The 20,522-nt window shown below is 52.4% G+C and overlaps 8 protein-coding genes across 8 annotated transcripts; 6 read left to right on the plus strand and 2 right to left on the minus strand.

Moving 5' to 3' along the window:
- Positions 1-374: 374 nt before the first annotated feature.
- Positions 375-1,460, minus strand: J4E79_002902 (uncharacterized protein; the record flags this gene model as incomplete). The annotated part of the gene is made up of 3 exons (XM_049351799.1): positions 375-760; positions 818-1,082; positions 1,305-1,460. The coding sequence occupies 3 exons, from the start codon at positions 1,458-1,460 to the stop codon at positions 375-377; spliced, it is 807 nt and encodes a 268-aa protein (XP_049213270.1).
- A 512-nt stretch (positions 1,461-1,972) lies between these two features.
- J4E79_002903 (uncharacterized protein) lies at positions 1,973-3,835 on the plus strand (the record flags this gene model as incomplete). The annotated part of the gene is made up of 1 exon (XM_049351800.1): positions 1,973-3,835. One exon carries the CDS (start codon positions 1,973-1,975, stop codon positions 3,833-3,835), a length of 1,863 nt encoding a protein of 620 aa, XP_049213271.1.
- Positions 3,836-5,242: 1,407 nt separating this feature from the next.
- Positions 5,243-6,635, plus strand: J4E79_002904 (uncharacterized protein; the record flags this gene model as incomplete). Its single annotated transcript, XM_049351801.1, has 2 exons — positions 5,243-5,551; positions 5,604-6,635. 2 exons carry the CDS (start codon positions 5,243-5,245, stop codon positions 6,633-6,635), a joined length of 1,341 nt encoding a protein of 446 aa, XP_049213272.1.
- A 3,960-nt stretch (positions 6,636-10,595) lies between these two features.
- Positions 10,596-11,060, plus strand: J4E79_002905 (uncharacterized protein; the record flags this gene model as incomplete). Its single annotated transcript, XM_049351802.1, has 1 exon — positions 10,596-11,060. One exon carries the CDS (start codon positions 10,596-10,598, stop codon positions 11,058-11,060), a length of 465 nt encoding a protein of 154 aa, XP_049213273.1.
- A 266-nt stretch (positions 11,061-11,326) lies between these two features.
- Positions 11,327-12,249, minus strand: J4E79_002906 (uncharacterized protein; the record flags this gene model as incomplete). Its single annotated transcript, XM_049351803.1, has 2 exons — positions 11,327-12,127; positions 12,181-12,249. The coding sequence occupies 2 exons, from the start codon at positions 12,247-12,249 to the stop codon at positions 11,327-11,329; spliced, it is 870 nt and encodes a 289-aa protein (XP_049213274.1).
- Positions 12,250-12,843: 594 nt separating this feature from the next.
- Positions 12,844-14,159, plus strand: J4E79_002907 (uncharacterized protein; the record flags this gene model as incomplete). The annotated part of the gene is made up of 2 exons (XM_049351804.1): positions 12,844-12,854; positions 12,983-14,159. The coding sequence occupies 2 exons, from the start codon at positions 12,844-12,846 to the stop codon at positions 14,157-14,159; spliced, it is 1,188 nt and encodes a 395-aa protein (XP_049213275.1).
- A 556-nt stretch (positions 14,160-14,715) lies between these two features.
- J4E79_002908 (uncharacterized protein) lies at positions 14,716-16,366 on the plus strand (the record flags this gene model as incomplete). The annotated part of the gene is made up of 3 exons (XM_049351805.1): positions 14,716-14,870; positions 14,924-15,956; positions 16,037-16,366. 3 exons carry the CDS (start codon positions 14,716-14,718, stop codon positions 16,364-16,366), a joined length of 1,518 nt encoding a protein of 505 aa, XP_049213276.1.
- Positions 16,367-16,956: 590 nt separating this feature from the next.
- On the plus strand, positions 16,957-18,360 carry J4E79_002909 (uncharacterized protein; the record flags this gene model as incomplete). Its single annotated transcript, XM_049351806.1, has 1 exon — positions 16,957-18,360. One exon carries the CDS (start codon positions 16,957-16,959, stop codon positions 18,358-18,360), a length of 1,404 nt encoding a protein of 467 aa, XP_049213277.1.
- Positions 18,361-20,522: the final 2,162 nt, after the last annotated feature.

Genomic DNA, 20,522 nt, shown 5'->3' on the forward strand with positions numbered 1-20,522 from the left:
ACGAGCGAACGAACGAATGAGGATGTGAGATGAATGGGGGGAAAATGAGATGGAATGGTATCAGGCTTAAATAGCCAACGTAAATAGCACCCAACCGTACAACGAACAGAATGAGAAACTTGTACATGCCACTCTTGACACACACTTCCATTTGCTTCAAGAGAAAGTATGAGCTTGTGATCACTACACAGTGGTAAAAGATATGGCTCCGAGTCAGGTTGAAAGCGGACTGTGTAATAATGAAGTTTGGGTATCTACTCAACTGAACGCCTGTCATGCTCGCTTGCTTGTTTCCCGCAATATGCAATCCATCCATACGCCATATCTCATGCCTCCACCTTTCGTATACCCTCTCTCCTCCCACCTCCATCCCCCTACTCATAAGTATTCTCATACGGATCCGCATCATCAATATCCTCATCCTCGCCATTATCAAAATACTGCTCTGCATTATAATCATCGTCGCTCTCCTCCGAATCTGTACTGGCGGCACTCCAATTATCCTCCTCATCAACCGCATCCGGCTTCTCCTCGTCGATCTCGTCGTCTTCGGCTTCAGCGTCATCGTCGTCTTCTTCGGCGCGCGCTTCGGCTTCGTTGGTGCGTTCTTGTTCGGATTTTATGAGGCGCTCGATTTGGGAGACGCTGCTTACTTTTGTTACGGCGAGGGTGCGACGGGCGGGCTTTTTGGCGTTGGAGGAGGTGGTGCTCGTTGTGCCGGTGAGGGTTGTGCGGAGTTCGGTGGGGAAGAGGTCGACGACTGCGTGGGCGTGTTAGTTCTATATTGACGGTCTTGTGATGGTTCGTGAAGACTTACCGTATGGTCGCGCGTCTAGCTTTGGAAGGCGCCGGCGCACTTTTAGGTACTTTGCTGAGTAGGTCTGGTTGCCGGTGAAGGGGTCGAAGAGCGAGGCTTCGGTGGGGGCGGGCTCGTTGGCCTTGCGCTTCAGGCCGTTTTTCATGCCGTCGTTGAGGATCGTGTAGAAGGGGCCTTCGTGGATGCGGTCGCGAACTGCGAGGTGGTGCTTTACCATGGCTAGCTCATCGTCGGTTGGTGGAGGCGCTTGGGGAGGTGGTGCTTCCTGTGTGTGGCTTAGTGGGTTGATCAAAGATGCGCTCTTCAGTGTCGTGCTGGTGGACTGCTGCGACTGCAACTGCGACTGCGATTGGCGAGGCATGGTGGTTGCGACAACATTATACAGACATGCGCAGTGCTACAAGACATGCGCGATGCCATAGAATACATGCGCAAAGCAGTCGCGATGCGGCTGATGGGTATGCGGCGGAGAAAGGGAGATGCTCACTGGAAAGCGCTCGGCAGGGCCCTTCTGAATGTCGAGGCCAGTAAGATCCCAGTTGAGCTCCGTTCCCGCAATCGTCACGGTTCCTCGCGCGGGATTGAAGGCACCTCCGCGCGAACCTCCGCGCCCACCACCTCGTCCTCCTCTTGCTGGCGGCATGTCAAGTTTCTTGTACTATACGAGTCGCGGTGTCTACTATAGTTTCCCTTTACGGTAGGTCGAATAGGCGTCGTCGGAACAGAGTTGGTCGAGAGTTGTGGAGTCAGAAATTATTTCGGTGCAGTTGCGACCGGCGTGCTAGGCTGAGCTCGAGGGTGGGGTCCCAATAGCGAACTTGCACCCGCAGCCCCGCCACCTCTACCCTAAACCCCGGTATTCAAGTGCACGACAATAGGAACGTTCGAAGCGATACGAAGTCATCTACAGTCCTTAACCGGATGCATATCGAGTTATAGCTACTCAGCTTGAGGTACAGTCGCAGTCCAAGCAGTCAGCACTCGCCGCCATCACCGCGCATCAGGCTACAGGGAACGCGTGCATCCGTTACGCGCAATCACATGAGCGGCCTAGAACCTTCTCTTAGACTATAACCGCCACGCTCGAGCCAGAACTACCACCGAGAACGTCGACAGTCCAACTTCTTCAAGAAACACTACATTCAGACATCCAAAATGGCCGCATCGACTGCTACGCTCAGCGAGCTGTCAGAGCATCTGCAAAAGGTCGACCAGGATCCTACCACTCCGCTCGACACAGATCTACTTGAGCGATGCGAGCTCTCCACCAACACGCCAGAATACCGTAGCCAGATATGGAAAGAGACGAGACCGCTCTTTCTGCAGATGGCAGCGTTACTACCAACGCTTCAACAGGATCCCACGCCACTCACCCACTTCATCGTCAAGCTGGCGGAACCATATCGATTTGACGATATCAAGGACATTGACTTTGAGATCGGTCTGGATCTGAAAGCTACTCCATTTCACAGTCTCATCCTTACTTTGCTCGAGAAGGCCACCACAAGTAGCACCGATGCTCAAGCACTTGCGAATCGGCCAGCAGTCATATTGGCCATCGTCCGTCTGTGGCTATGCACTCAAGATGCTGGAATCGCTACTCAAGCCGAAGAGCTTCTTACTTCGTTGTTGGAGGTGTCGAAGAACGAGCCTGTCTCGATAGATGGCAAGTCTTCGCTACATACATATGGCACTGGTCCTATGTGGAGGCGCCTATTCAGCGACAGGGACATTAGTTCACTGTACTACCATTACACATCTCTCAAGGACCTCACATCGCCACCTCAGCCACTTCTGAACAAGCGTGACAAGACCATTTCACAGGCTAGACTACTGTCATGGCTACCGCGCGTCGCCGCTATGGACTGGAATGCCGTCACATCCCCATACAATCTGGAGGTCGAAAAAGAAGTCGGACTCAAGGAAGGCCAAGGCTTGCTTCACTACGCTGCACTGAAGATGGTCGACACAGAAGATGATATGCTCATGCATATGACCCTCCTCCAATTCTACAGCACATTGATCACCACGGTCAAAGCGAAGCCCCACCTCTCACACTACGACTCAAGTCTTGCTCTAGATTTCCTCATAGAAGAAGGCGTACACAAAGGCATCGTCGACTTCCATACCTCAAATAACCCCAGCCTTGACCACTCTTTCTTGAGCAGTCGGACAGCCCAGTATATCAGCGACTACGCATCGCATTACCCAGAGAACTTTGAGAAAAGTAGCGAGATGCCCACGATCCGAAATTACGTACACCGCAACATTCGCAAGTGTGAAGCAAGCGACCTGAACATTATTGCTTCAATGCCTCGATCAACGCTTATACCGCAGAAAGCTTCGGGACCATCCTGGGATGACTGTGTCATTACCGACATGCCAATCACGCGAACGAACCAAGACGCGCTCAAGACACTTGCAACCATCTTCCACGGTCCACCAAAAGAAGAGATCACGTTCCCACAAACCGAAACTATAGGTTCAGACAGTAAACGCACACAGACCGAAGCAGCATACGCCCGCCTCCTCACTGCCCTCTTCTATATGAAAAAGCCAAACATGTTCGCCGACATAACCACACACATGGAAACCATCGCCATGAAGGAAAACGCCCTCGCAGCCTTGACCCTCGTTGGCGCGCTCATCACCTCGACTTGGTCCACCGAACCACTCCCCAACATCCCCACAAACGACCCAACCTACGCCCGTCTCAACGCCTTTCCCAAATCCGGTGTTGATCTCATCTTAGACCCTACTATTAGCGGCGGTGTTCTCCCTTCACTGCTCAAGCCAGCAACGACTTTTTCCAACCTCGTTGGTGGACGTGGCGATGCGGAGAATGCGGCGTATATCGTTGCGACGGCGAAGTTCGAGGTGCTGAAAACACTGGGTAGGAGGTTGGAGCAGGATGGTGGGAGGCAGGATGTGCTGGCTATGGTGAGGAGGAGGGTTGGTGATGGGGTTTGGGGTGATAGCGGGAATGTGGGGAGTCGGATTGGGACGTTGGACATGTGATTATGGGGTGCTTGTAGGTTAGAGACGTTACGTAAGGGACACGTTTGAGTTCACATAACAACTAAATTTCTCGAGATCAGCATCTACAACTCAACAACTTCCTTGGCTCTGGACCATCACGTCGCGATAAACCAGAATCAAGACCCCGCTTTAAAGACAATATGGACCCTTCTATGTCCCTGGTACGTCCTTAATCCACCTTTGCGACTGATTACACGTCCAAAATGATGATTGGGTCCAAGTTCCTCTCCAGGGTCGCTACCAACAAGAGTCGCCCACACACCGTGACCGATTACATTGGCACGAGAATATCACAGTAGACCTGCGTGTTACTTGACATGACATCTATTCGGGCTGTCAGAAATGCAGGTGGCAATTCAAGCGATCTTGAAATTCATCTTAGCGACCCTGAAAACGTACGCGCACTCCTCAAGACCAAACAAAAGCTTGGTCGTCGCTTACATTACCGGTATGACTTGATTAAGCTTTGTGGCTTGATAAGCTTAGGATGATCTGCCGCCGCGCGTCCGTCCTTCTTGGTTGTTGCATCACCTTGACTGCCTTGGGGCTGTCGCATGATCGTTGCGAGAGATCTTGCAGTCGGAGAAAGCCTATGAGCATAGTTGATGATGATAATGAATGGCACCTGAAGTATAGTAGTGCGACAAATATCACAAGCAGCGGTGATGGACAACCTCGAGCGATGCCAGTGTCGTAAAACGCTGAATTTAACAAGAACTCCGCACTCAACACCGTACCGGTCTTCCAGAGTCGTGATATACTGGTACACGATAAGGTATAAGCTAAGAATGTAGTAGCTATACCGTAATGGCATGCCATAGAGCTGGGTCGTCCCGTCGGGGGTCGTCTGCCCGGCCCGTAAGTGGAGCGTTATGGGCCACAGTGTACACTCATTGCCCGAAGCACAGCAACATCAATATGATTCTTACATCAGTATTCATAGTGCATCTGCAATCGCCGTTTCCTCACTGCTGACCTCAGCAGGTGCGAAGTGACGGGGTATACCTTCTCCCTTCCTGAGCAACAACAGCTGCAACCACACACTTTCCATCTGATCCCATCACAAGTTCATCTTCTCAACTCATCGATCTTGCAAGCAATCCACATCCATGCTACTGGCCCGCTTTGAAGACACGCCTAGATCTGAGGTTCGCCTCGATCACAGTTGCGGAAAACATTGACAGTCACTGACACCGCTTGCGTCGTGGCTGCTCGACACGGGTGAGTAGCTCTTTGAACCCACAACCGCTTTATTCAGGCTTGCTAACGACATTGTCTTCAGGGATTGTGTAGGCGACCATCACTGGAGACAACTCCAGTCTGAGTCTTCACTTACGCACTCGTCGCCGACAAAGCTTCATCACATCACCTGCGCACCAAACAATCATGGTGTTGCCTGATGAGCTCCTTTCTCTTCTCGGGTGGAATAATTCAGATGCATCATTCTGCAATGGTCCCTACCACATCACTCTTGAAGAAAAGCTCTTGAATCTCCGCCGGATTGCATACGCGTACTACTTCCAGGAGCTTCGGAACAACCAACCCGTTACCCAGCCACTCCAGAGAGCATACGGGCTCTTAGCAAAGGACGCTTTCTCCGTCGACAATCGCGCGAATGCTTTGGCAGCTATTGTGAACACTGCTTGGCCTCCGGGCTCATGGACTCCTATTGCTCCCAATCGGATGTATCTCCATGTAAGTTTGCATGATCGAGTCGGTGGAATCCAACGAAAAAAAAGCTGATCAGAGATACCAGACACCAAATGGATGCCCCAAGCAGAACATCACCCAACGTGCATTCATCAGGGTGAACCAGGCCAAAAAACCTGTCTCAACAGTGACATTGATCGGGCAACATGGCCAAAAAGAGTTTGACCTCCGCGACCCCTCACAGCTATACAAGCTCTTCGACGCGGTGGTAGACAGCGAATTCATTTTCGCGCTGAAGGAGCAACTTCGCCTCCAAGATGCTCTCCAGCAGACAGTGGAACCTCCACCACAGTCGACAGCCCATGCTCATCCGGGTTTGCCCTCTAGCACCAAGCAATACCAGCATGCTTGGAATGGCCAAGTTCAGCCTCCTGGTCACGCACTTGTCATCAAGAATGGCCAAGTTCGACCGCACGCCCGCGTACTCGCTATCAAGAACGGACCGAAGGAACCGACGAAAAAGCCCTCCCGAAGGAGATTGATGGAGCAAACCTCATTCAAGACCAGCCCATGTCGCATGCGCTACCAGCTCCTCCCTTACTCCGCAATCCCCTTCCACCTCATCACCTGGCCACGAAGCGAATCCGCGGTCCCACCTTCAGACCTCGCAGAAAGTTCCGCCCTGCGAGATTTCATCACCGTAGACGGCGAAGCAGGCTGCGAGCACGACGAGACGCTGCTCTTCTACCTGATGGGACTAGCGATGGAGCGCCTCCAGCAAGAAGGCTTCGCTCTGTTAGCTCATGAGGTGTGCGACCTCCGAATCCGGTTGTCGCGGAGTAGACGCGGAGTTGATCCGCCGTTTGGTCCCACGTCTGGACGACTTCTCGCAGTGGGGCCACACGGGCTGGATGATAAGATACATATTATCTGTCGTGGAGACGTCGAGAAGGATAAGATCAGGATGTGGGTGGTGAATGAAGACCAGGGCCAACAGAGCTGCATCATTCGCATTGAGAAGCGTTCCGAGAATGCGTCGCGGACGCTTTCGAGTTTGGGGAAGAGGGAGGTATCGTCGTCGCCGAGAGTGTACTGCGATATTGCGCCTAAGAAAGTGAAGGTGGAATGACGCGGAAGAGGTTGTAGGTAGCGAAGTTCCTTCTTGTTGGATTCTGTGGACAGTAGTAGGTACAATAAAGACCTTTCTTCTCGATTATATTTACAATTACTGACAATATTCCAGCTATTCGCGCAGATTCTGTATCCCATCCCTGGTCGCCAATGACAGTCGCAACATCGCGAACCGTCTTTTCCGGTATGCCCAAGTCATTAAAATCGTAAACGCCATTTTCGCCAACCCATCCAAACAACAACTTGTAACTTTATCTTTATTCCTCTAAATTCCTCGCATAGTACCTTGGTCGAGGCGTCGTCCGCCTCGACCTCCGCTCCTCACCCATATCCTCACTCTGCCTCTCTATCCGCAGCATCTCGCGCACCTTGCCATCGAACGTAACAATGATGTGGTACGGCACCTGCGGCGATGCCAGCCCGGACGACGAACGGTGGAAGTATCCGCTACCTGCCGATGACGCCGGCGACAAAGGTGTGATGGGTGTATTAGGCGACGAGTCTCGTGACGACGATGCAGACGATGTTTGCGTATTGATCGTCGTAGTTTGCGCGTGCGAATCCATTTTTAGGTTTTTTCGAGGGTCTGGTATGTCGATCGTATCGTGCTTTTGGTGGTAGTGGTTGCGGGTACGGTACGATGCGGTAGGGCCGAAAGTTTAAGAATAGACGGCAGTATGTAGTAGTGTACCGACTGTGCTGAATACGAGAAGGGAAAGCTACACCAACAACAATATTGATGCTCGTGTCCTGGCTAAGAATATATTTGTGTGTGCTCGGATGCGGGTGGCAGGTGGTAGATGCCTTTCGTTCCGTAACGCTTTGTTTACGGGTTTGGAGAGGGCCAAGAACAGGTTGGTTGTCGGGGTGGCTGGCCGGAGGACTGCTATGTGGGCAGGTTCTAGATGGCTTTTGAAGGTGGATCAGGGAAGATGTTGCGTAGACCCCTGGAAGCGCGTTAGGGATGATGCTTGTTGAGGGCTTTTTGTTGCTCGGCCGGCGTCCCGCTGCGGGATGACAGGATGTGGAGGTGGTACGTACGAGAAAACTTGCAAGTGCTACGGACGACTTCTCTTTCCCTATTAATCCGCGATGTGTGTGTGAGCGAGAAGATGCAATGCCCTGTCGATAGTTGCGCAAATGTATTGTATAGTGATAAGAATATCTGAATCGATATATAGAGCTTGATAATAGTAATAACAAAGCCCACCAAAAAATCAACAGCTCACCCACATTCCATGGTGAAACCCTCCTCCTATTTATCGAAAAGAACCCACATGGGCTGAGTCCGACGGTCGAGCGCTCGAAAAACACCGCGTCAGCGCCCATCCATCATCATCTCGGAGGCCCACTTGTGGGACGCGTTGCGGTCAGGCATCCGAGGCCGGCCGCCGGCCTGCTGTGCTGCGCCTCGGCCCTAACAGATCGCCATAGCGTGCCTTGAAGAAAAACGTGAGGTGGCTGCACGTGTGTTACTATGTTTAGGGTGTGAGTTGTTCCATCGTTCGAGAAGGAAAAGTCAGGCGCGCGATGGTGTGTTCATCTTTGCTGTGTGGGAGAGTAAGGGCAGGGCGGCGGACGTTGGCTGTGCACCGTTAGGAGAAGCGACGGGGGTGTTTGGAAGGAATTATTGCCACTTTGGGCTGTGCGAGGGTGCGAAGCGAGGGCAGAGGGGAGATGAGCCCCCTGTACATCAGGACGACGGAACGTGTTTGAGAGCTTCTTTCTTGCTCGCGAGATGAAGGCGAATTTCGAAGATCGCACTTTGGAGAGATGAGGGTGAATTGTTCGATGGGAATTCGGCAGATGCTATTCGGTCCTACCCCCACAGTCTAATGTCGAGATGCCCACCTGCAATGCCAATCCTGTTCCACCCTCACGAACGGTTTTCCTTTGAGAACTTTCGCACTACCTGAGGTGCGTCTTACAGTACTGTACAGCTCGTACACTCTTTGCGGGCGTATCATGATGGCACTTGAATTGCGTCTTGGCTGCTGCGTGCGCCACCTCCCTTACATACCCCGAGTATGAAGGTCCGTCGACCAGTCGCGTTCTTGACCCAATATCGTCATGATAATCCATCGCTCCACCATCGCAGCACTTCACTCGCCAGAACATCCATCTCACGATCTCTCACAGCCTTGTGCCGATCTCCTCGTATCTACACCGTGTATCGCTTGCGACGTGGCTAAGGCTGCCCTGCATCCAACCCCGCCATTCACATCACCCAGCGCTCACTTCAGCCGCGGATACGGGCTCCCGGATGACACCAACACTACAAGTACTATGCCATGCGAGGCAACCTTAACTGGACATCATCGCCCGCCAAGTTGGCAGCATGCGGGGCGCTCGAGGCTTAGGTTGACCGGTTACCCGTCTTGTTTCCGATCCGCGGTTTGACTTCTGTAGCTTCTCGTGGGATGAACTTGATTGGGAGGTACAGTCGATGACGTGGGATTATGGTATTTTACCATGGTACCACGTGCATTGGGCGAAGTTACTTGATGGCTATGTTGATAAGTATGAAAAGGTGGGTGTTTCCTTAATTTCGAGGTTCTTGTTGTGTTTCATTGCGTTCAAGCGTTGCGCATCTTCACTTTATCACCCACGGAAAGAGTTTGCGCAAGATTCTCAAACGGCGCATTATCATACATTGCAGACTCTTTGGCACGAGAAAGCGAACATGGAGAAGCAAAAGAAACAAGAGCGGCAGGAGAGGTCTCAACGGCAACACCGTAAGCGATGAACACCCTTTTCACCAACACCATCCTTAACTTTGTGTTAGCGAGATACTCCATGAGCGATATACCTGAAGACCCAAATCAGCGCTCTGCATCGTTCATGCCTTCGTCCCGGAAGCGTGCAGACTCGCATCAACCGCGGGCAACCCTGCACCATACACCACGGTCATCGGACGAGGAGCAACTGTCTCAACAGGCCGTCATTTCAGCATATCTAAGATCGTCGTATTCTGATGACGACACGGGGCGTCCGAGGAGGTTCTCATCAGCTGAGCACTACTATTCGCCATCACCAGCGCACCACAATCCGCAGAACGAGATCTCAAGAATAAGCGGCAACTTCAACGCGCCAACAGCCATGGAGCTAGAGCGACACAAATCCCACAAGAGGAGTTCGCGGGGGTTGGGGAAGCTCAAGAACGCCGTCAGGGGTCTAGTCAGGGCATGAGGTTCGTTGGTTGGGGCTCAGTACCTGCTTTTCGTCCTACCGCCCATCTCCTACTCTGTCACGTTACACGCATGGTCCACTGTGTGGACCCAAGATACCCCATCATTTCGTATATGCCAATTATTGTTTCATCATGTCCTGTGATCTGCATGCTCAGCTTTCCGGTCTTTGCTGTGCGACACGGCACGGCTGATGGTGATGAATGACATCATTGGACCCATCCATTTCGCAACGCCACACATCCTTCGCTTCGCTTGCGCCTCGCTTTGCTCCGTGTCCGCCTCCCCGATAACGTTCATCCTCAACATCATCATCTTTCCAGATCATCGCGTGTCATTAAACAGTCCATGGGTGAGGTTGCCAGCTGTCGAATGTCTTCGCCAGTTTGTCATAGAAAACAAGCACTATACGCACTCCTGTCTTTGAGGCGTGGTCTTCTGATGAGCCACACATCATTTCCTCATCCGGACTGCGATAGCCAAAGCGTGGCTGGGCACGATGGCGCTGCAATGACGTCGTAGTATTACTTACAGGATTGGTATGGGTCTGTGTCATCTACATCATGTGCGTGGTATGAGTAGGCAGCTGTTTAAATATCCTAGCCATCGACCGCAGCAGCAGGACACGCGCAACCAATAACACTTCCATCATCGAAAGACGCTAGTAGTCACACCACATTCAAGTCATACAAAAGATCTCAGATCTTGTTTTCTAGTCTCTATACTACTACCACCGCTGTTACGAGATCAAGTCATTCCCAAACGCCAAAATGGACCACTACCCCGAAGTCAGCGTCAACGAACGCGAAACCCCCTCCTCGATGCTCTCCTCGCGCCACGACTCCGCCTCGTCCATCGCCAAAGCCGCTGCCGCTGGTCAAAGACCCTCCGGAGCCACCACTACAGACGACTCCGCAGCGCGCAACTCCTCATACACGTCCTTCCCCAGTCCATCAACACACTCGCACTCGTCAAACCACTCCGCCCACCGCAGCGACTCGAGCTCATCGTCCAACTCCAACCTCCAGCGCATCGAAGCGGAGTACGCGCGGTATACAGATGCGCCGCCACCATACAGCGAGAAGGCGTATGAGGGCAAGAGCGACGACGAGAGGAATAGCATGCGCATGACGGATTATGCGAAGGAGATTTCGAGGATGATGGGACGGCAGTTGGTTAGGGGGTTGAAGATTGATGAGAGGGAGAAGGGGAGGAAGGAGAATAAGGCGAAGTGAGGGTGGGGTTTGTGATGTATGATGTTTATCATGTGTTGTTGGAATGATGGTCGGGCTGGGCCTGGTGTTGGGTTTGTTTGTATTATTACTACGGTTTCTGTATCATTAGCACAGCGGTGGCGTTTAGTGATGACCTTGTGGCGCCGGAAGTGTGCAAGAAGTCTTCAACTTTGATACCACTAGTTCAAATTGGAGTCTTCAACTTGCCCGGTTTCTCTTGTGTTGATCTGGAACCATACGACAGACTGCTTGCTAGCGAAGCTAGTTTACACGAGCAGCTTTCGCTTGAGCTCTTTCTTCTGCAGCTCTGCAGCTCGCACGTTCTTTATAGCTTCAACCAAAGGGGTTTCGACGATGGTGTCGAAGTCCAAGTTCACCAGCTCTAGTTGCGGTGGCAGCTTCACGGGTCTCCCATCACTCCAACACACACCCTTGATAAACTTTTCAGACTTCTCGACTTGCTCCTCTCTGTTGTCGCCAAGTAGTCCGCATAGAGTCTGGAATGTCGTATCATAACTGTAATCCCGTGGGCAGATACGATGAAGCACGCGCACAGTCTGAATCATAGGAAAAAGCTTTCCTAACTGCGTCGCGACCGAGACAACATGCTGCCATTGATGATCACCTGACGTTGAGGCGCGGTAATAGTAGTCGTCTGGAACATTTCCGATAGCCGTGTCATGAAGGACGGCCACCTTCTTGACAAGATGTGCGTATGTTGGCGACAAGGGCAGGATATGCGAGCCGGGTAGGATGAACTGAGTCTGAAACTCGTATATGGGGCTGCAGATTTGGAGGGGTTGCGCGTAGAGCATTTCGGCGAATTCCCAATGCACCTGGCGGCATGTCCTCATGATATTGCAGTCGTGCAATACAGCGGCCTGAGCCTCAGTGGCGGCGGGGATACCGTATTTTCCTTCGTCGTGCTTATCGCGCCATCCGTCTCCGATTTGGGGCAGGTCGGTGCAGATGTAGTTGTAGATCATGTCTCTTAGCTCTCGCGGTAGATCGAGAAAACTGACGCCGTTGTCGCCTGCCATCGCCTCCCAGGTTTTGGGTATGGGTTCCTGCTTCTTGTTAGATCTCACCGACACTGAACTCGGTCCAGGTGTGTACGTACGGGCTTTCGATAGGCAAGTGCAAAGGTGTACTCGGGCGCGTCTGCTTTGGACGGAATGCGCGTATCCATCGTGATGAGATGGCATCGTTCTAGTCTGGGGTCAGCAGACTGCAGAGTCAGGATCAGTGTGCGTGACCAACCTGCGAACATGTTGTTTCGAAGTTACTTCGCGCTGGCCGACTGTTACTGTGCTTGTTGTAGTCTTTCGAGTTAGCGTGAGTCCAGGTCAGTGCAGATCTATAGGCGATCGACAGTTCAGTAGAAAGTTGCCATAGCAAGGAAATCTAGAAGAAGACCAAAGTCACAGGCGTCTCGAAACAACCACTAGCTTCTGGATGTAGACGCGACATACCGATTCTCTTTCAGCACCGATTCTCGGGCTTGCCCTATCTCCTGCTACCTACTTAGGCAAGTACCTACCAGAAAGTTTCTAAGATGTTGTCGATGACTCTATGAGTATCCCATGTTCAGCAGCACTTTGACAAGTAATGTAGTCGTCTGTGACGCGTATTCAGGGAGGAGCTGCGTGGTTCGAGGGTAATGCGCGCAGGTGCGGAGGATTAGGCAGATTGCTGACTCAGCACGCCCGGGCGGCTGGGGAACGCTAACAACTCCAACGATCTGGGGCTATGACGCAGGCCGGCAGCATCTTCGCGTCCAAACATGGGTTCACAGTATTCTTTCGCTAATTTTCTCGCGAGGATGCCAATAGCTTCTACCAATGCTAACAACGCAGCAACACTTACGCGAATTGACGACAGCTAGCTGACATGACAAGTCGCGATGGCCCAGCCACGCGCAGCACGCAACGCAACAAAACCTTCCACCCGGCACGCGAACCAGTGAGACACGGCACTAGCCTACGCCTCGAAGACAATCGCGTCACCGGTCCGATACCTTTCCTCAACCCCACGCGAGCCCACTATCGTCACGACGACCGTCCCGATGTCCGCTACAAGTGGACTTCGCGCAATGACCGCAAAGGACGACATGCCGTAGACATCGAACATAGTCAGACTGCTGTCTCAACGAAGCACGATACCCCACGTCCGACTGCCTCCTTTCGTAGCGTTGCACGCAACGTCTGGCGTATGTTCACATACTTCCCCGTATGGGATATATCATTCGACGTTGCCTTTGTCTTCACATTGGGCAGCGTGGTATGGTTGTTCAATGCCTTTTTCGTATTCCTGCCGTTGGTACGACCCGATTCGGAATTCACAAACGAGGAATTGTATGGTGGGGGCATAACAGCGTTCGTCGGGGTCTGCATCTTCGAGGTGGGGTCATTCCTCCTTGTAGCAGAAGCTGTGAATGAGGGCCGATCGGGGTGCTTCGGATGGGCGGTGGAGCAGATCCTATCGCATGAAGAGGAGGGGGATGTACGCGTAGAGCTGCGGCCGTCAAAGTCGCATTGCACGCACCATCACAACAAACGGCATGCTGTCAGGACCCGACAAATCGCCGAACCAAAGCCCGATCTGGAGCCGCAAGAGCGTTCCTGGGTCTGGTGGCCGTCAAACGAAGAATTACGGACCCACTACATTCACAATCTCGGGTTTATAGCGTCCATGTCCCAACTGCTCGGCGCAACAATCTTCTGGATCGCGGGCCTGACTGCACTGCCCGGCATATACGATCAGATGTCGCAAACCCTTACTATAATCCTCTACTGGACTACTCAAGTCGTTGGCGGCATAGGTTTCATCATTTCCGGAGCCCTGTTCATGATCGAGACTCAGTCCAAATGGTGGAAACCTGCTCCTCGAACGCTGGGATGGTGGGTCGGGGCCTGGAACCTCATAGGCGGTATAGGCTTCACGCTGTGCCCGGCTTTTGGCTACGATACTCGGAGCTGGGCGCAATATCAGGCGTCACTCAGTACCTTCTGGGGTAGTTGGGCTTTCATGATTGGAAGTACGCTTCAGTGGTATGAGAGTTTGGAGAAATATCCTGTACAAGTCGAGAGTGCCAAGTAGTACTTGTTGGTTGACTTCAGACGTTTTCGTTCTCATGCTAATGTAAGTAGCGGGCCCGTCGGAAGCAAGAAGAAATGCCGAGATCGCACCAATTTTCGCGTCCTTCTGGTTTCGCACTACCAGCTGTTTGCACCGCTTTCCTTCCACTTGCCGATTGTGAACTGGGAACACTCCGAGTGACTCCTTCCGTGAAGATAGGAAGTGGAAAGCCCTGGGGTGTTAGCGTCCTCCACGCGGCAGCGACAACTCTTCAAACGTGAACTCATCTTGACTAAATGACGTGCCCATCACATCTCGTAACCCCATCACAGGGCTGGTCAAGACGCCTCACGTGAACGACGTTACTCAAACGTAGACCAATTCGGCTTTCCTGTCCCCTCCTTGCTCCCACTACGCCTGATCGCTGAACCCGAAACTCTTTGTTACTCGAATCCACTCCTGCCCTTTGGCGGACGTCATGAGTGACAGTTCCACACGAAAAGAATTTCTGGAGCTTTATAGGAGTGAAGAGCTACCGAGCATTTACAACAGCTACAACACAAGTCCGGGCTCCAACATGCTAGACACACCCAGCACCCTCAGACGTAGCAAGGAAAGACAGTTGAGTGTCGTCGACTGGCACGGCAACGACGATGCGGCAAACCCCAGAAATTTCCTCTCGTGGAAGAAGGACATCAATATCGGTTGCATATTCATCATGTGTTTTGTATCGTGAGTGTCTTGTTTCATTCATACTATAATCACAACCCGCTAACTTTCAGTAGACCTTTCACGTCCTCCATCGTCGCGCCAGCAATGCCAGACATCATAAGAGACTTCGCATCAACCGATGCCTACCTCTCTGCCTTCGTCCTGAGTATCTACGTCCTAGGCTACGCGTTCGGTCCCCTTCTCATAAGTCCCCTTTCGGAGCAATACGGCCGACTGCCTTTGTACCACGGATGTAACGTGCTCTTCACGGTAAGCACCTTCGCATGCGGACGATCCAACTCTCTCGGCACCTTGGCTGTCTTCCGCTTCCTCGCCGGCGTGGGCGGTAGTAGCGTATTCGCCCTCGCGCCATCCAGCATCGGTGATCTCTGGGTGAAAGAGAAACGCGGGGGGGTCATGGCCTTGATAGGATTGGCGTATAATCTCGGTCCAGCGATTAGTCCTACAGCGGGTAGCTACCTCAACGCTGCGAGAGGGTGGCGGTGGATATTCTATCTCACTGCTATTTTGGGCGGGGTGAGTACGGCGCTCAGCATGGTATGTTTGTCGGAGACGTATGAACCGGTTCTACTCCGTCGAAAAGCTGCACAGTTGCGGAAACACACGGGAAATAAGGATTTAAGGGCCAAGTCTGATTTGGACGCTGGGACGACCAAGTTGGTAGCTTTTCGCACGGCGATGATCATGCCGCTACGCATGCTTTTCCTGTCTCGACCGATCTTCTTCACCTCGCTGCTCACGGCTATCGGATACGGATCCCTATATATCCTGTACACGACTATCCCGACAACATTCGTCGAGACTTACGGATGGGCGCGCAAAAATCTGGGCCTTGCTTACCTCGGTACGGCTGTCGGCAACCTCATTGGTATGCTTGGAGGCGCTGCAATTAGCGACAGCCTCGTCAAGCGGAAGGCACTCAAGGGCGACATGAGACCAGAGAACAGATTGCTACCGATGATATTTTGGTTCCCACTTGTGAGTATTGGGTTGTTCATCTATGCTTGGACGGCTCAGTATGGTGTGCACTGGATTGCGCCATTGATCGGAACGGCGGTGTTTGGTGCTGGGTCTATGAGCGCTATCGTAAGTTCATCCTCCTCAACTCATGTATCGTCTTGAGTTGTATCTCAAGACTTGGTGTATAACTGCTAACTCTCATCTAGTTCTTCACAGGCACATACATCCTAGACGCCTACCCAGTCCACTCCGCATCTGGCATGGCCGCCTGCTCAGTCATGCGCTCGCTCGTCGGCGGTCTTGCGCCCCTCTTCTCGCATAAGATGTATCAGAAGCTTGATGTGGGTTGGTCTTTCTCGTTACTTGCGTTTATCGCTCTTGCTTTCGCGCCCGTACCGTGGGTATTTTATACTTTCGGTGAGAAGTGGCGTGCTGGTGAGCGTTATGCAGGGAGGGGCGATACGGGTGGGTTGGAGCGAGAACAGGTGGGATCAAGGGTCGTGATGGTCGAGGTAGATGGGAAGGCGCTTGCGTGATCAGTCATGGATGTGCAAGGTCGTGGTTGCCTGATACGGCTTAGCCACAACGATGCCTTACCTTGCGATGCTCTCACTTCCAACACTTCACTCCGGGTCGTCGTTGTCCGTGTCTTGCGAGCATACTAACCTTGCGATTTCTCTCGTTCCTTCATTTCCCGATGCATACTCCATACTCCGCTCGAATGGCTATTGTACTTATTGCGGCAATCGCGAGTGACCCTCGCTCGGTCGCAGTACTATGGAACCTGGTCGTTGTTGCCCATATCGCCAGCACCAGCGCTGTCCCCATAAGTCAACTTCTCGATGTATCATTTCCCTCACACATCCATCATCATAACAAGTTCGTCTAATCACATTCCGTTACCATCACATGTTTACTGCAACACATCCGTACCCGTTCACTTTTATCAGCAACGCAACGCTTATATTGGGGTCACTTTCACTATCGCCAGTCACCCAGAGTACGCACGCGATATTGCGTCCGTTTGCGCACCGTCACTTGCACCCGAAAAGCCTACATATCATAGAAACGTTCATCACCCGGCACATCACAAATACTACACCGCTCCCCACCTCCCGCCTCGCCAATGATCGGCCAACGAAGAAGCGCACACGCCGAGCCAGCGGATATGGCACTTCCCGCTAGAAGTACGAACATGTACAATAGACGCTACATAAGCACCGTCCGTAGCTCGGACAAGAAGACATTCAACTTGAAGCCCGAAACCACCCGTCCGTACCGATCCGGCGATCCATCCGTCACAAGTGCTCCAGAAGTTCCAGGCACAATGAAGATTATCGTCGGACCAGAGTCAAATCAACAAACCTGGCATATACCCAAAGCACGTCTAATACGACATTCAAGCATGTTCGACGGAATAATCGCCGCAGACAAAAGGATTTCCGAAATCCATCTTCCAACTATCACACCCAACGCCTTTGCCGATTTCGTTCCGTACATGGAATCGAGCGTATACAGTCCGAACACAGTTGTTACCGGTTATCGTAGCCTACGTGCACATACTGATGCCTGCCTACTCGGGGTTAAGCTCGAAGCGGATGTATACTGGGAAGCCGCTATGCGGCAAATTCACAAGCTCGTCGAGCCACTCGCCCGGTCGACAAGATCCGACGCGAAACAATCTTTACTTCGAGCGAGTGATATTGCGTATATCTGCGCTAACACCACCGCTGAGAGCCTTCGTCGTATCGCGATCATCGGTCCTGTTGCAAGAAGACCGTCTGCTGGCTCCCCGCCTCCCCCAAGACAAGATCGCCACAGCCAGGCTTCCGCCGGGATGGAACTACTCCAAAGACTCTTTTTCGACGCCCTAGCCTCTCATTGGTCTCAGCGAGATGTCCACTATATCGGCGCACAGGATTCACCCCGTGGCGGGGGTTTCAACAGGAACGACGTTCCGGGAGACAGCACCACATGGGGAGAGCTATGTGAGACGTACCCTGACTTCAAAACCCATATGAACAATACCGGAGACATGCAAAGTCGTTACCGGGGCAGCATCCTGAGGGATGTCAACACATACCTCGGCCTTCCAGTTAAGCCCGACCCCCAAGATGAAGACGGAAGTGAGGGTAACAGCAGTCGCAGCAGTGTCACGGCGGTCCAGACAGAGGATGTTGATGTCCCCATGGAAGAAAAGACGACACGACCGAAACTCACGCTCAAACTGAGGGGTCTGAGGCGGAGGGGTAGTAGGGTGTTCGGAGAGGAGTTGTCGGGGAATCCCTGGGAAGAGCACCAAGACCGTGCTAGGCTCAGGGAGAGCGCGGATGAAGAGGACACCATTAACGACGCCGCTGAAGAAACTGCGATCCAGGAGACTACGGAGGGCGTGGACGCTGTCAGAGATGAATCAACCCAATTCGATGAGACTACAGAGGGCATAGACGCGACAGGAGATGAAGCATCCGGAACCGAGGAGAGTACGGAGGGCATGGACGCGGCCAATGACGAAGCATCCCGAATCTAGGAGAGTATGGAGGGTCTGGACAACGGCTTCGAGAAGGATTTTCTAATTGGCTTTAGTGTGCCGTCAGAGCGTTCGTGATGGGGTGGTGAACAATGTTGGGCTCGGGATCTTGGACGCACTCTTTGACATATGAGCTGCTCTCGCACTCATTTACTTTCAGCATGCACGATCATTCCGGCGATGTCTTTTGGGTGCGCTTGTGCGAAGAACATTCATGGATATCAAGTAGTGCGAATGATATAATGTTGTAGCTCGGATGTTGCCAACCCTTTCATGTGTGCATGATACAGATGGGAAAAGTTAAACACTCGGCAGTGTACATTGGAATCCGAATAGAGGCCATCAAACTATTGACTTCATGTATGCTCCTTGGTTGATAACATTTATAATGTTATGTAGTTGGGTGTTCGTTGTTTTTGTCGTCATATACAACTACTTGCTGTTATGGCTTGTGTATGAAATATAGAACACCTAGTTCTACTTGCGTTTCCCTTGATTCATCGGCTCATCAAGGAGAGGACTCTGTCTTTACAAGATATTAACGCAACCAGGTAGTAATACCGTGGATCTGCATCATGACCTTCCAGCGATGAAACATCAGCGCCCGCGAGGCTGTCACCAGCGTCAAGGCGTCAGTTTGCCTTGTAGATGCCTGACTCCCCTTACGATCGGGCGTTCTGGGATCCTAGTGTTGAATCCTTCGGCTTGTTCAATGTGATCAACACCTAACACATGCATCCAGCAGCGGTAAATAGTAAAAGCCACGCCGTAAACACACATCTGCCACGAGCGTTTACGGACATCACTCCGACTTGAACCACCCCTCCGTCAAGGTTGAGTCAACCCACCATCAACAACCCCTAAGACCACCGTCTCAGAACCACAAGAAAGATAGTGGTTGCTAAACTGGTCGCCAGGCACCTCGCCGCACCCACGCGTCTGCCACCAGCGCCTACTTCCAGACCACCCACCTGCCCAAACCGCCTCCCTCCGCATCCTCAGCAAGGCGGCCAGGCTAGGCCAGACCACGAAACCCGCTCACCCATCTTACTTTACTTACCCCAACCCACATACGCGCGCCTCTATTCATGGCGTTTTCGCAATCGAGTGGCCCAAGTCATCCGAAAGCGCATCACGCAAGCGCTGGTGTCGCCCCCAAAGGATGAGGCGAGAGCGACTGGACCTTTTCTTAGGCCTAACCCCCGCCCGCGAGCGCCGCGCAACCGCATCGATGACCTGCAGTAGTTTGCTACCCGTGCCGCTCCCTGGATCTGTCGAACGAACGAGCTGCGAACAAAAAAAGATCGAGGCGGCATTTGAGATGGATTGGAAATATGGAAGTTAGTGGTGATGAGTCAATGTGCAGGTGTTGATCAGCTTCCGGGCGTAACGCGCATGCGACGCGAGTGTTGGCGGCGCAATCTACTTCGTCAGCACAACGCGGTGCATCTTCGTTTTGTTTCTCCGCTGAACACGCAACGCAGCGTAAGGCAAGGCAGTCTATCAGGTCTCACGATGCATGCAAGGACCGACTCCATGTGGTCAGCTGATAGGATGCAGTCAGAGATGCGTTGCGGCTGTAAGATGTAGCAGCTTGTTTCTGCACTGCCGACACTGCGAGAACATTTTGTAAAAGGTGAGGCTTGTTTCATCTTATGTTTTGCGCTGTTGGCCCACGGGTAGGTGGAGCAGCGACGAGGAAGCAGGCGAGTGAGTTGGTGAGGCGGTGGAGACACGGCATTTGGCAGACCCATCTGTGCGAGGCGGCAGACGAGGATCCCGTGGCTATGTATACATGACATGGTATAGTCGCCCAGTGATCTGAAGCGCGAGGGTTGTCCTTGTGTGTGAGCTGGGTATGAGGCAGTCAATGCATGTTGGATGGCGAAACATGTGAGTAACGGCGGGCAGGCGCGGGTATTGGGCTTGATGGAGCTGGTAAGGCTAAGAGCCAAGAGTAGATGCCTGTGGTATTGTGTGAAGATGCCCATCAGGTGATTACTGAGATACGGAAGGCGAAACATTGAAGGTAGTAAGATTTGTGCTGACGAGGGTTTCTTTGCTTCGTGATGTGGCAAATGGTGTGAGTAGCTCATATGACTTATCGCATTCAGAAACAATGTCACTGAGAGACCGCATTGTTCTCATGCGCCTGCATCATG

The sequence above is a fragment of the Alternaria viburni genome (genome assembly GCF_023758015.1).
Source record: "Alternaria viburni strain BMP 2772 chromosome Unknown scaffold_5, whole genome shotgun sequence".
NCBI classification, from domain to species: domain Eukaryota; kingdom Fungi; phylum Ascomycota; class Dothideomycetes; order Pleosporales; family Pleosporaceae; genus Alternaria; species Alternaria viburni.